Source organism: Coregonus lavaretus (genome assembly GCF_964263955.1).
Source record: "Coregonus lavaretus genome assembly, contig: HAP1_SCAFFOLD_4593, whole genome shotgun sequence".
Lineage (NCBI taxonomy): Eukaryota > Metazoa > Chordata > Actinopteri > Salmoniformes > Salmonidae > Coregonus > Coregonus lavaretus.
In genome coordinates, this window is record NW_028159979.1 from 32,671 (window position 1) to 47,500 (window position 14,830).

At 46.0% G+C, this 14,830-nt stretch overlaps 1 protein-coding gene across 1 annotated transcript in view; it reads left to right on the plus strand.

Annotated features, from left to right (window-relative positions):
- Positions 1 to 786: 786 nt before the first annotated feature.
- Positions 787 to 14,830, plus strand: part of LOC311122294 (chromodomain-helicase-DNA-binding protein 3-like) — a gene marked incomplete at its 3' end in the record, with an annotated part of 14,855 nt that continues 811 nt past the window's right edge. The window contains exons 1-24 of the mRNA XM_084196679.1: positions 787 to 1,079; positions 3,634 to 3,773; positions 3,977 to 4,156; positions 4,258 to 4,382; positions 4,606 to 4,895; positions 7,557 to 7,711; positions 7,868 to 8,003; positions 8,547 to 8,728; positions 8,906 to 9,178; positions 9,260 to 9,463; positions 9,655 to 9,872; positions 9,951 to 10,082; positions 10,289 to 10,385; positions 10,575 to 10,766; positions 11,152 to 11,352; positions 11,571 to 11,708; positions 11,929 to 12,050; positions 12,297 to 12,470; positions 12,590 to 12,728; positions 12,952 to 13,083; positions 13,219 to 13,336; positions 13,491 to 13,615; positions 13,951 to 14,182; positions 14,562 to 14,731. Of these exons, the coding sequence (XP_084052805.1) occupies positions 917 to 1,079; positions 3,634 to 3,773; positions 3,977 to 4,156; positions 4,258 to 4,382; positions 4,606 to 4,895; positions 7,557 to 7,711; positions 7,868 to 8,003; positions 8,547 to 8,728; positions 8,906 to 9,178; positions 9,260 to 9,463; positions 9,655 to 9,872; positions 9,951 to 10,082; positions 10,289 to 10,385; positions 10,575 to 10,766; positions 11,152 to 11,352; positions 11,571 to 11,708; positions 11,929 to 12,050; positions 12,297 to 12,470; positions 12,590 to 12,728; positions 12,952 to 13,083; positions 13,219 to 13,336; positions 13,491 to 13,615; positions 13,951 to 14,182; positions 14,562 to 14,731 (4,038 nt within the window). The remainder of the gene's footprint in view (positions 1,080 to 3,633; positions 3,774 to 3,976; positions 4,157 to 4,257; positions 4,383 to 4,605; positions 4,896 to 7,556; positions 7,712 to 7,867; positions 8,004 to 8,546; positions 8,729 to 8,905; positions 9,179 to 9,259; positions 9,464 to 9,654; positions 9,873 to 9,950; positions 10,083 to 10,288; positions 10,386 to 10,574; positions 10,767 to 11,151; positions 11,353 to 11,570; positions 11,709 to 11,928; positions 12,051 to 12,296; positions 12,471 to 12,589; positions 12,729 to 12,951; positions 13,084 to 13,218; positions 13,337 to 13,490; positions 13,616 to 13,950; positions 14,183 to 14,561; positions 14,732 to 14,830) is intronic.

The window sequence follows — 14,830 nt, forward strand, 5'->3', positions numbered from 1 at the left end:
CAGATCAGGGTGACTGTAGTGAAACAGTGTAAGATGCGTATAAAATGTGTCATCTTTCATTTCTCTGTGTTCACCGTCTTGAAAATAATTTATTCGATTTATATTTTAATCCGAAATAAATTCCAGTTGAAAAAATGATGGTCTGCATATTGCATTGTTTTTATCCCTACCACAAGTGGTTAATTTTTAAGCAATCCAATCTGATGTAAAGTCTGGGCATGGCTGCGGCAGATTTTTCCAACCCCCCTCTCCCACACACACACACACACACGCTTTCAAGCTCCCTCCCCGACTCGCTCTCTCTCTCACACACACGTATAATTTTATACTACGGTGGGGGCCTTTAAGAATATTTGATAGATTTGTGTAGTGTTCTGCAGTGTAGAAAGGGAGCGTTGTTTCGTGTGATTGATCTTGAGGCACAGTTACCAGGCAAGTCTGCCTTCGTGTCTGATCTTGGGGGGGGGGGGGGGGGACAACGACGACGACGACACAAACAAGTAACAATTTATACAAGCAGTCATTCACCCTTTCTTGTAACAATGTGAATGTTATTTGAGGAGGGAGGGGTGCGCTGAGAAAGGGAGAGACAGGCAGAGAGAGGGAGAAGGGAGGAGGGGTGGGGGAGAGAGAGAGAGAGAGAGAGAGAGAGAGAGAGAGAGAGAGAGGAGGAGGGGTGGGGGGGTGGCGTTCTGCAATAATATAGTCAGCCATTTTTTATGTAAGGGGATTTTTCTTATTGGGGGGGGTTGTTAAAAAATAAATATAAGGGCGGCCATCTTTGTTTCCTTGCGTTGTAGTGTAAAATATTCCAAAACGCCCCCCACTTTTTTCTGGTGTCGATTTGAATATGAAATAAATATCATAATTCCGGAGGATTTCTGATTTCGAGGACGGAGCCGATGACAGGAATATAATGTCCTCTCCTCTCCGGTCCTGTGAGGAAGACAAGGGCATGTTGGTTAATTCCAAGGGAGGAGATTTTGATGAAGAAGAGGACGACGGAGATCTAGACGAGAACGCAAGCGACATAAACTCGCCGGCGGCGCCTCGAGAAACTGCAACACTAGCCGCGCCAGGTAGGCTATAGTAGGCTACAGGAGACAGACACTGGCGAAAGACTCGGGAGCGCGCACACAAAATAGAAACACATACTCCAAATTGTGAAAAAAGTAAGCCAGGACACATTGTGCCGCTCATCTCAATAGTTATCTGTTGCTACAATATCATTAGTTGCGCGCCCGTTGCTCCAGAGGAGAGCGCAGCTTTGAAATAGAAAGAGTTGAGGATTCCAACTTCGAAACCAACTTGAGACCGCCCTTTTCGTTTTATCCCATATATATTGCCTACAATTAACAAAGTTCATCCTCCTCGACTTTCTTTTCATCCGTAGAATGGTGCCACATTCATAAATATAAATAATATCTCAATATGAATAGGTCGACGTGAAGGGTAAAGCTCACGACATCACTGTTAGAAAACATGGACTCCCCAGCAATACGCTTTCTGATAGTGATCTTTAGAATAGTGATGTGATGTGTTGCGGAGGCGTAAGCATTAAAACCGGATGATGGAGTGAGTGCTGGTATGACAGCGTGTAAATAAACTTGACCCTACCCACTGACTGTCTCCACACTGACAGGGACGGTTAATGATAGGACACTGACACTCTACTCAAGTTCTGAATAGAACCGTTATGTGTCGCCTAGAGGGCCTTTGTTTTCCCTCTCTTTTCGTTGTCATAGCAGACGAACAAATATTTAACAAGTAGGCCTGTAATAAACATAATAAATATATGGTAAAGCCACATAAAAGAAAGGACTTGCCCACAACAATGTAATGTGCAAAACACTATCAACAGACAGCTTTTTTCTCTCCAAATAATTATATTTTTAAGGGACTATGATCAGGCCTACCTGGTTCCTGCACACCAAATAACATGTTTGCATTATTTTACAGTTAATTCGAATTAGCCTAATTAAATTAAATGCATTTGCATGTAGCCTATTCAATAGTGGCATTCGATAGGCTATTGCATATCATGATTTTGGGATATTCAACAAGGGCCCTTTTAGCATCACTGAATTTGTAGCCTGTGTTGCTTGTCTCGAGACAGACAAGCGCGCGAATCAATTAGTACGCTTCCCGCCGTGGCCCTTAACCCCCCAGCGACCTCCGCCAGCGGTTGTTGCTCTTGTGGTCTGGACCCAGGTTTGGGAATTAACGGGAAGTAGCCTAGGGTAGGGAGTCGTTTCAGTCACAGATTATCCATTATATTAACTAGATACTCAAGTCGCCGCTCTAACAATAAAAATACATGTCAAAAAAATGGAAGGCAGTCGGGAGGAGCCAAGATCAGATGGGACCATTTTATCCAATGAGAGGGCAGATACGCGTGTGAACAAGCGGCACAACTCCGATATAAAGTGTTTTTTTTCTCAAAGTTGCCGGGATGTCACGTGTCCTACTTATATCAGTACACTAGTAGCAACCTAAGCATTACGAAACGTATATTCGATCAAATAAGCCACACGTAACAAATAAGCCTTTATATAAAAGAAGATTAACCAAATTCGACACTCATTGATCTCCATACAAAAACCTCTTGCTTGGACAGCGAAAAAAAACGAAAAACTGCCACCTGCTGGAGAAGCCAGATTTTGGGCCCAGTTATCCCTCTCGCTTCGCCTCTTCGTCTCTGTTTCAGTTCATCAGATATAGACAGACTGGCTTGCGGCCTCAGAATCACCGAGCTCCGCGTGCGTGCTGCTGCCGCCTCTGGCTGCACTCTGCAGCAGACATATGCGGAGACCTTGTTTGTGCGCGCGCTGCGTGTTGTAACCCTACTCTAGGTGCCCAACAAAGACAGACAATAAAAACTAACTAATTTATACCAAGTGCATGGTGGCCGCAAGCGATAGTTCTTGGTGATGTTTTTCCCCCTTTTCTCCACCTTCCTGACAATACATAGGCTTATCTCTCTCTCACGCTCAAAGAGGCTGCTGTCTCTCTCTTTGCCCAGTGAAAAACTTGAATAAAGTGTTGAAAGACTCATTTGGGAAGCCCTTGAATACTGGCTAACTGATCCTCGAAACGTTCAGTGATGTTGTCTTCTAAATAAAGCTATGCCATGTTTGATTGGTTTCTATTTTCCCAATTTTTGATCGCAGGACAAATATATTGCAATGGATGTACATTTTTTATATGCCTTACTTTAATGACTCAGCCTCAGTTTTCAAATACCACCATGAATACTATTATTGTGTTTTATACAACACTCATTGACATATAATGTAATAGTAATAATAATAATGCCAGTTATGGCTTTGCTTTTCATTGAACTGATACCAAGCAGCTGTCAAACACACTGACTGGGACTAATTGAGTGTTTGTCAGAATTCAGTCAAGGTAGAAAGACATGTTAAGACACTATAGTCCCTCCCATATGACACACATGGTGTCAATGCACACATCACAGCGGGCTGGTGAGATGCTTTTGTTGTGCTTAATTGTGTTCAGGAGAGATTAGATAGATGATTCAAAGCCTTCAAAGAGGATTATAGTCAATATGATTTAGTCACAACTCGCTCTCTTTCCATTCATCCCCATCTCCTCTCTTCAACCCCGCCATAGAGGAAGAAGGGGAGGCATCGGACAGGGACAGTCTAGCGAGGAAGAAACGAGGGCCAAAGAAGAAGAAGGAGACAAAGAAGAGGGAGAAGGAGAAAGAGAAAGAAGGAAAACTCTCCAAAGCTAAAAAACGGACAAAGATTGTAAGCTTCTCGGACATTACAATATCACGCCATCTATCGCCATACATTCTGATGACACTTCATTCTATTTTCATTGCTTGATTGAAGTCATTTGTCTAAATAGCTGTGGCATTACGTATTGATTTTGCATCCTCTCCCTCGACCTCTCTTTTATTTTCTCTCACTTTCCCTCTCTCCCCTTCTCTTCTCCTCTCCCCTCTCAGGACAGTGATGTAGAGAGAGACTCGGAGAGAGAGAGAGACTATGGCGAGAACTCCGACAGTGCAGCCAGCGACTTCGTTGGTGAGAAAAAGAAGAAGAAGAAACACAAGGAGAAGAAGGAGAAAAAAAACCAAAAGATGAAAAAAGACAACGGGGACAGCACGCAAGAGGAGACAACAAAGGTAAGGACACAACAAAAAAGTGTTGTCATTGTTTTGCTTCTACTTGGCCTCACTCTGATGGCTCTAGTCTAGCTCTCTGATTGGTTGTTTCTTTCCACCAGCCAATAGAACAGAAGACGTCGGCCCAGCTGGCTAAAGACTGGGGTCTGGAGGATGTGGATCATACCTTCACTGAAGACGACTACCGCACACTCACCAACTACAAAGCCTTCAGCCAGTCCATGAGGTACTGTGATGATGTGACGCAGATTAATCTATTTAACTTGAAATCAGACAGGGCCGGTGGCAGAATGTTTAGCCTAGAAACATGTAGCTTATTGTGTCTTGTTCTCAGTCAAAGGGGACAATTTACTGAGTTATTGATTGAGATTAGATTCATAACATACTCATTTAGCTTCCCCCTCTCCCCCTCCTCCTCCTCTTCCTCATCTTCCTCCTCCCCCTCGCAGGCCCATGATCGCCAAGAAGAACCCTAAGATCCCCATGTCTAAGATGATGACTATCCTGGGGGTCAAGTGGAGGGAGTTCAGCTCCAACAACCCCTTCAAGGGCTCTGGTGCTGCAGCCGTGGCAGCTGCAGCCGCAGCCGCCGCCATTGCCGTCGCCGAGCAGGTCTCCGCGGCAACCCCATCCCCGGAGCCCCCTCCGCCCAGGAAGCAGCCCCAAACCCCCCGGCCGGCCCCCCAGCCACCACCCCCGCCGCTCCCTCTCCGCAAGGCCAAGACCAAAGAAGGCAAAGGTCAGAAGATTTTGCCTGCGAAGAGAATCATTAGATCATTTGTTTTGGTACTGTCCATTTGTAGCTTGTTTTTGGACACAGGTCCAGGAATGGCTAAAGGATTGCAATATTTACCTGGAGCTAACGCTGCAGATAGCACTACTGGGTGATCTGAAAAGTCATAGTCAATCGATCAATAATATAATAATACTTTTAGCAAAAATGTTTATTTTCAATTTACGATCTGTAGAAACAATGAGAATAGAAAGGTTCAGAACTTTTGTAAAACATCACAGTACAGTTGAAAAATATATGGCAAATAGAAATCCAATATGGATGGTGTTAAGAGATAGATGGGAGGTGTTGAATGGAGCTGAAGGATGGGACTAATAACAACAACTAATAACAACAAGATAACTAATGTAAAGCATACTGTGTCCATAATAAGTATATAGGTTATAGGTTGAGAGCTTTTGTGAAAGAGCACAGTTAGAAAAATATGGCATATAGAAGCAAACCGGATGGACATCATGAAAATGATCGGAGGTTCAGGAGTAAAAACAAACAAAATAGAATTATTGTAGAATTTGACTGTGTCCATAAAATGTATATAGTATGTATGGGCTGGAAGTAGAGGCCAAAGCGTTGTTGTTCACTAGTTTACTCCAATTGGGGAAGGGGTGGTGGGGTTGGAAAGTAATGAAGGGAAATATAATTTTAAAAAGGATATGTGTGTGTGTGTATGGATGTATGTATATATGTATGTATGTATGTATGTATATATATGTGTGTGTGTGTGTGTGTGTATGTATGTGTATATGTGTATGTGTGTATATATATGTACAGTGGGGAAAAAAAGTATTTAGTCAGCCACCAATTGTGCAAGTTCTCCCACTTAAAAAGATGAGAGAGGCCTGTAATTTTCATCATAGGTACACGTCAACTATGACAGACAAAATGAGAAGAAAAAAATCCAGAAAATCACATTGTAGGATTTTTTATGAATTTATTTGCAAATTATGGTGAAAAATAAGTATTTGGTCAATAACAAAAGTTTCTCAATACTTTGTTATATACCCTTTGTTGGCAATGACACAGGTCAAACGTTTTCTGTAAGTCTTCACAAGGTTTACACACACTGTTGCTGGTATTTTGGCCCATTCCTCCATGCAGATCTCCTCTAGAGCAGTGATGTTTTGGGGCTGTCGCTGGGCAACACGGACTTTCAACTCCCTCCAAAGATTTTCTATGGGGTTGAGATCTGGAGACTGGCTAGGCCACTCCAGGACCTTGAAATGCTTCTTACGAAGCCACTCCTTCGTTGCCCGGGCGGTGTGTTTGGGATCATTGTCATGCTGAAAGACCCAGCCACGCTTCATCTTCAATGCCCTTGCTGATGGAAGGAGGTTTTCACTCAAAATCTCACGATACATGGCCCCATTCATTCTTTCCTTTACACGGATCAGTCGTCCTGGTCCCTTTGCAGAAAAACAGCCCCAAAGCATGCTGTTTCCACCCCCATGCTTCACAGTAGGTATGGTGTTCTTTGGATGCAACTCAGCATTCTTTGTCCTCCAAACACGACGAGTTGAGTTTTTACCAAAAAGTTATATTTTGGTTTCATCTGACCATATGACATTCTCCCAATCCTCTTCTGGATCATCCAAATGCACTCTAGCAAACTTCAGACGGGCCTGGACATGTACTGGCTTAAGCAGGGGGACACGTCTGGCACTGCAGGATTTGAGTCCCTGGCGGCGTAGTGTGTTACTGATGGTAGGCTTTTTTACTTTGGTCCCAGCTCTCTGCAGGTCATTCACTAGGTCCCCCCGTGTGGTTCTGGGATTTTTGCTCACCGTTCTTGTGATCATTTTGACCCCACGGGGTGAGATCTTGTGTGGAGCCCCAGATCGAGGGAGATTATCAGTGGTCTTGTATGTCTTCCATTTCCTAATAATTGCTCCCACAGTTGATTTCTTCAAACCAAGCTGCTTACCTATTGCAGATTCAGTCTTCCCAGCCTGGTGCAGGTCTATAATTATGTTTCTGGTGTCCTTTGACAGCTCTTTGGTCTTGGCCATAGTGGAGTTTGGAGTGTGACTGTTTGAGGTTGTGGACAGGTGTCTTTTATACTGATAACAAGTTCAAACAGGTGCCATTAATACAGGTAACGAGTGGAGGACAGAGGAGCCTCTTAAAGAAGAAGTTACAGGTCTGTGAGAGCCAGAAATCTTGCTTGTTTGTAGGTAACCAAATACTTATTTTCCACCATAATTTGCAAATAAATTCATAAAAAATCCTACAATGTGATTTTCTGGAAAAAAAAATCTAAATTTGTCTGTCATGGTTGACGTGTACCTATGATGAAAATTACAGGCCTCTCTCATCTTTTTAAGTGGGAGAACTTGCACAATTGGTGGCTGACTAAATACTTTTTTTCCCCACTGTATATATGTGTGTATGTATATGTATATATGTATGTATATATATATATTTGCGAGAGAAAAAAACATTTGGGGGATTGGAAGTGATGCAGACAATTACATTGATGGAAGTTACAATCTATCTGAAATATTAAAGGTCAGAAGATGAGGAGGGTGGAGGCGTCTGTTGTAATAGTATGTGTACAGTAGCAGGGTTTGAATTGGAACCATTTACCCCCATCCTCACCCTGTTTGTCAGGCCCTGGATATAAGAAGAGTCGCAGTAAGAGTCCTCGTGTTCTGGCTGAAAGGAAGAAGGCGGTGGCCGCGGCAGCAGCAGCAAAGGCCAAGAAGATGGCTCCCATACGCATCAAACTGGGGGTGCTAGGCAACAAGAGGAAGAAGAGCAGCTCTGTGAGTTTAACTATGCTATGTACTGTATATGGGTTTATAGATGTGCTGTGGAGGCTACTGTCTGTGGGAGCATGCAGGTATGTGAGCGTCGAGAGATCTGACTGTGTTTCTCTCTCTCGCTCTCTCTCTCTCCCTCCCTCCCCCACTTCCTCTCAGAGTGGTGATGATGTTGATGAGGAGGAGGATTCGGAGCAGGAGGACTCCAGTGTCCACAGCTCCTCGGTCCGCTCCGACAGCTCGCCCCGCGTCAAGAAGAACAAGAGAGGACGGCCCGCCAAGAAGAAGAAGAAAAGTAAACAAACTGTTCCTTAGAAAAAGTAAACTCTCTATTCTAATCTGGTGTCTCTCAATCTCTCCCTCTTTCTCTTTCTCCCTCTTCTCTAGCTCTCTCTCTCTTTCTCTCGTCCTCTCTCTCCCGGGTCTCTCTCTCTCTGCCACATCTCGTTCCCTCACTACACTCTTAGAAAAAAAGGTGCTATCTAGAACCTTAAAGGGTTCTTCGTCTGTCCCTATAGGAGAACCCTTTGAAGAACCCTTTATGGTTCCAGGTAGAACCCTTTTGAGTTCCAAGTAGAGCTCTTTACACAGAGGGTTCTTCATGGAACCCAAAAGAGTTCGACCTGGAACTAAAAAGGGTTCTCCTATGTATGGGGACAGCCGAAGAACACTTTTGGAACCCTTTTTTCTAAGAGTGTACCTTGCGTCTCTCTCCCTCTTATCTTTCTCTCCCTAAATGTGTATATTCTCTCTATGTTCTCTATTTCTCCACCACATCTCTCCCTCTCTCTCCCCTCACATTATTCATCTCCCTCTCCCCCACCCCTCTCTCTGTCAGTGCTGGGTGAGGGTGATGTGGAGGGGGATGGCTATGAGACAGACCACCAGGACTACTGTGAGGTGTGCCAGCAGGGAGGGGAGATCATTCTGTGTGACACCTGTCCCAGGGCCTACCACCTGGTCTGTCTGGAGCCTGAGCTGGAGAAGGCCCCCAAGGGCAAGTGGAGCTGCCCCCATTGTGTGAGTTACTGTATTGCTCAAAATGGGTGGTAGTCTTCATGTCTACGATTGATTTATATTATTGTATGGAATAATGTATTACCATTTCGCACCATATACACACTATTCCTTTAAGTGCTCCTCCACCTATTAATTCTCCATGGTCTCGTTCTCCTCTCCTCTTCTCCTCTCCTGCAGGAGAAAGAGGGGATCCAGTGGGAAGCGAAGGATGAGGACTTTGAGGAGTTTGAGGAGGAGAGTGAGGACATTGTGGTACCAGAAGTACCTGGGGTTGGCTTGCTGGTAGGACTAGAGGAAGAGGAGGATGAGCACATGGAGTTCTGCAGGGTCTGTAAGGATGGGGGGGAGCTATTATGCTGCGACACCTGTCCCTCCTCCTACCACATCCACTGCCTCAACCCGCCCCTGCCTGAGATCCCCAACGGAGAGTGGCTGTGTCCGCGCTGCACTGTAAGTCATGTTTGTTTGTTTCCACTTTGTGTGGAACGCTTTGATTCGATTCTATCTTTCATTTTTGCCTTCTTCCCCCAGTGTCCTGCCATTAAGGGCAGGGTACAGAGGATCCTCCACTGGCGATGGGGCGAGCCCCCCGATCCTGTACCCGTGCCCCCCGCCCCCGATACCCCTCCTGATGCTCCCCCGCCGCCCCCCATGAAGGGCAGAGCTGAGAGGGAGTTCTTTGTCAAGCTGACCGGACAGTCCTACTGGCACTGCACCTGGATCACTGAACTACAGGTGAGAGAGGGAGGGAGGGAGAGGCTGAGAAAGAGAGTGAAACAGTTGGAGAAGAGGCTGATGAAACAATATGAAAAACGGAGACGCTTGGCATGCAAGTGTGTCTACCACCTTACTGTCTTGCCTTCCTTGTTTTCATTGAACAAATTCTCTCTATTCCTCTCGACTTTTTCATCCCTCAATCCGTCTAGCTGGAGATCTTCCACTCGGTGATGTTCCGTAACTACCAGAGGAAGACAGATATGGATGAGCCTCCCAGTCTGGACTATGGGTCAGGGGGAGAGGAGGAGAGTGTTAAGAGTGAGAAGAGAAGACTTAAAGATCCAGACTATGCTGCCCTGGATGACAAGTTCTATAAATACGGCATCAAGCCTGAATGGATGATGGTCCACCGCATCATCAACCACAGGTATGTGTGTGTGTGTGTGGGGGGGGTTATTGATTGGTATGTCTGCAGTTCAGGCCGTAATGTGTGTGTTTTTCCCAGTGTGGACAAGAAGGGGATATACCACTACCTGGTCAAGTGGAGAGACCTGACCTACGACCAGTGCACATGGGAGAGAGACAATCTGGAGATGCCAGAGTTTGTCATCCACAGGGCTAACTACTGGGCACACAGGTACTGGACTACTGTACTGGCCAACTGGCATCCATGTTGGCACCAAACACTAAAACATTCAAACTCTCTTTGTATTTATAGAGTCAATATGGCAACCGTGGAAGTTAATCTCAAACCAAGTTTGCCCAACTCTGTAGGCTATTGTATATGGTTCTAGAACACTGGATTTTTGATAGGTTGATTGATAGGTTGATTGATTGATTCAGGGATGAGGTGATGAAGGAGGCCCCAGACATGCCGAGGAGGATGAGGAGCATGAGGATGGAGGAGAGCGAAGACCCCCACAGATCACCTGTCAACGACGTGAGTTCTGATTGGCTCATTCACTCTGTAACAGCCACATCTATTGGTCGTCATTCCGGTAGCCAATCAACTAAGACTTCCAAGTCAAAACTCCAGTATCCTTCTTTACTTGTGTGTCAATTATATTATCTCCTTTTTTTCCCCTTACATCACCATCCCTCCTCCACTTTCCTTGTGTTTACCTTCCAGCCTACGATAAAGTACGAGGAGCAGCCGGACTTTGTGACGGCGACGGGGGGCACTCTGCACCTGTACCAGCTGGAGGGGCTCAACTGGCTGCGTTTCAGCTGGGCACAGGGCACTGACACCATCCTGGCAGACGAGATGGGGCTGGGCAAGACCATCCAGACCATCGTCTTCCTCTACTCACTCTTCAAAGAGGTAGGACGGCACCGTTGGGAACTCTGTGTACTATGTACACCTGTATTTTGTATTGCCTGTGCTTCTAGTCCCTTCTAGTCCTTGCCAGGGCTTCTAGTCTCATGTGGCTCAGTTGGTAGGGCATGGCGCTTGCAACGCCAGGGTTGTGGGTTCGATTCCCATGGGGGACCAGTACGAAAAAGGTATGAAAATGTATGCACTCACTACTGTAAGTCTCTCTGGATAAGATTGTCTGCTAAATGACTAAAATGTAAATTCTAATGTGCAAGGCAAATTCCTTCATGAGGGGTAATAACGCATTCTGTTCTATTCTATGTATTATCAATGGGTCTTTCTGCATCACAGTCACTGTTGTAAATATGGTTCTTTCCTTCCCCCCACCAAGGGCCATACCCGGGGCCCGTTCCTGGTGAGCGCCCCCCTCTCCACCATCATTAACTGGGAGAGAGAGTTTGAGATGTGGGCCCCAGACTTCTACGTGGTGACCTACACAGGGGACAAGGACAGCAGAGCAATCATCAGAGAGAACGAGCTGACCTTCGACGACACAGTAGCTAGAGGAGGCAAGAAAGCCTTCAAACTGAGGGTGAGGAAGGAGGGGACGGAGGGAGGGGAGGAAGGACAAGGCTAATAGAAAGAGATGAGAGAAAGGTCTGACCTATGTGTCCTTTGATGACGACCTCAACTAATCTCTGCATCTCCTTCCCCCCATCCTCCTTCCCTGTCTCTCCCAATACAATCTCAATTCTTCTCCCCCATACACCTCTCGATCTCCCTCCCTCCCTCTCTTTCTCTCTTCTCCAGAGAGAAGCCCCTATAAAGTTCCATGTCCTGTTGACCTCCTATGAGCTGGTGACGATAGACCAGACCTCCCTGAAGTCTATAGACTGGGCCTGTCTAGTGGTGGACGAGGCTCACCGCCTCAAGAACAATCAGAGCAAGGTTGGCTGCCACTGTTTGTGTGTGTGTGTGTGTGTGTGTGTGTGTGTGTGTGTGTGTGTGTGTGTGTGTGTGTGTGTGTGTGTATGTGTGTGTGTGTACTGTATATAACCTTACAGAATTTCCTCTTGAAAGACAAGAAAAGTCATAAATCAATCAATCATGTCATTAATCAATCAATCAATGTATTATTGCCTGCGCTTTCTCTCCTCTCCCTGGTCAGTTCTTCAGACGTCTGAATGACTATAAGATTGACCACAAGCTGCTGCTGACTGGTACTCCTCTACAGAACAACCTGGAGGAGCTGTTCCACCTGCTCAACTTCCTCACTCCCAACCGCTTCAAGTAGGGCCAGCCTCACACACACATCTTCACCCATAGAATCACACACACATAACATGTACTTATAGACTGATACACACTTGGACGTGCTGTATGTATAGATGCACACACTCATATAAACACGCAAACAAACATAAACAGTCCCACATCTCTACTTCTACCTACATGTTTTCAACCAAAATGTCCCCCACTCACCTGACGTCCTTTCTTTCCCCCTCCCCCCTCCCCCCTCCCATCCTCTCTCTGTAGTAACCTGGAGGGGTTCCTGGAGGAGTTTGCAGACATCTCCAAGGAGGACCAGATCCAGAAACTCCATGACCTGCTGGGGCCCCACATGTTGAGGAGGCTGAAGGCTGACGTCTTCAAGAACATGCCGGCCAAGACAGAGCTCATCGTACGAGTGGAACTCAGCCCCATGCAGAAGTAAGGGATGGAGAGATGGAGAGATGGAAAAAGAGAGCGAGGGGGGGAGTATTTTACCAGTTAATCATAAAAACAATCACACACTAACTGTGTCATTCTCGATTGATGTATTATAACAGGAAATACTACAAGTTGATTTTGACAAAGAACTTTGAGGCTCTGAACTCTAGAGGAGGTAACCAGGTGTCTCTACTCAACATCATGATGGACCTGAAGAAGTGTGCCAACCACCCCTACCTCTTCCCTGTCGCCTCCATGGTAACTATCATCATAATTATATATTAACTTATGTTACAGGAATATCAACATTTTTCACTGTAAGACTGTAATTCACCTCTGAAATGCAGTACAGTGACACCTTCTGGTAGGTTTGAGTATTATAGATACAAATGTATCCAGCCTATTACAGTTTATTACAGTCCAGGGGGAAAAGTCTAGCAATATATATGGTCATGGTGTGTTCTCTTTACCGTGGTATTAGGAAGCCCGTAAGACTGCAAGCGGAGCGTACGAGGGCACGGACCTCACAAAGGCTTCTGGGAAACTGACTCTTCTGCAGAAGATGATGAGGAAACTGAAGGACCAAGGACACCGCGTGCTGGTCTTCTCACAGGTTGGTACACACACACACACACACACACACACACACACACACACACACACACACGCATGCACTGTTAGCACTTCCGTAACCATTTCTCTGTTCTCTCTCTCTCTCTCCTCCCCCTTTCTCCTCTCTCTCTGGTAGATGACTAAGATGTTGGACCTGTTGGAGGACTTCCTGGACTTTGAGGGTTATAAGTACGAGAGGATCGATGGAGGAATCACAGGAGCGCTCAGACAGGAGGCCATAGACAGGTTCAATGGTGAGGCAGACACTCATAGTCTAAGGGCTCTAGAAACAAAAGCCGAGCTTGTAGATGAAAGGGGCCTTTTCAGTTTCTTGTGAGATTTGGGTGAGTGTAATACAACCCCCCCCCCCCCCCCCCCCCCTCCCCCCCCTCCCTCTGTCTCTCTCAGCTCCTGGTGCTCCTCAGTTCTGTTTCCTGCTGTCCACCAGGGCAGGGGGTCTGGGTATTAACCTGGCTACAGCTGACACCGTCATCATCTTCGACTCAGACTGGAACCCCCACAATGACATCCAGGTAGAATGTCTGCCATTCTATAGCCCACAATGTACTCAGATCTGCCATGAATCTACATGAAATGTTGAAATAATGTCCATCAATAGAAATAAGTCTTGACAGCATTCTTGTATCAAATCAAGTCATGTTTATTTGTCGTATGCACAGGATACACATGTACAATGAAATGCTTACTTGCAGGTTCCCTCTCGACAATGTGACAACAATAAGAAATAATAAAAATATTTCTAAAAGCTTGTATGGTTTTTACCCCTTATTTCATCATTTCTTTTTTTCTCTTCTCTACCCCTCTCTGTCACCCTCTTCCCTCCCCCTCTACCCTCCCTCCCCCACAGGCGTTCAGTCGCGCCCACCGCATCGGGCAGGCCAACAAGGTGATGATATATCGCTTCGTGACCCGTGCCAGTGTGGAGGAGCGCATCACCCAGGTGGCCAAAAGGAAGATGATGTTGACCCACCTGGTGGTACGGCCCGGCCTGGGCTCCAAGGCGGGATCCATGTCCAAACAGGAACTGGACGACATCCTCAAGTTCGGCACCGAGGAGCTGTTCAAGGACGAGATCGAATGTGAGTTATTGTCAAGCATTTTGTGGTACCTGTTGATGTGAAGTAGATTTGATTGATGACTGATTGTGAGGGATGGGAGGAGGATATGAGGAGAGCAGGAGGAGGATGGAGGGATTTCAGATGGAAATATGTGAGGATAGGAGGTGGAGAGCTCGTTGCTTTTATTTTGGGTATATGTTTAGATGTCAGAGATTTGGAAAAACTCTGTAATATGAGCGGTTCGTTAGGGACTAAACTAGCTTTTTTTGGGGTTGTTACATACATCTGTATATAGAATGATTTTAGTCACATCCTCATCTTTGTTTCACCACCGTTTCCTATTCCCCCAAAGTCCTCTCACCACCACGTATGTCCACCCTCTCTCCCCTACGGTGTCCAGCGGGGGACAACAGGGACGATGAGGGCAGTGTGATCCACTACGACAGCTCGGCCATCGAGAGGCTGCTGGACCGGAGCCAGGACGCTACGGACGACACAGACATGCAGAACATGAACGAATACCTGAGCTCCTTCAAAGTGGCCCGCTACATGGTCAGAGAGGAGGATAAGGTGAGAGAGGGTGGGAGGGATGGAGAGAGCGGGTTAGAGAGAGAGAGAAGTGATAACATTACTGTTTCAGATTGTAACTTTTTGTATGCTTGCATCTAT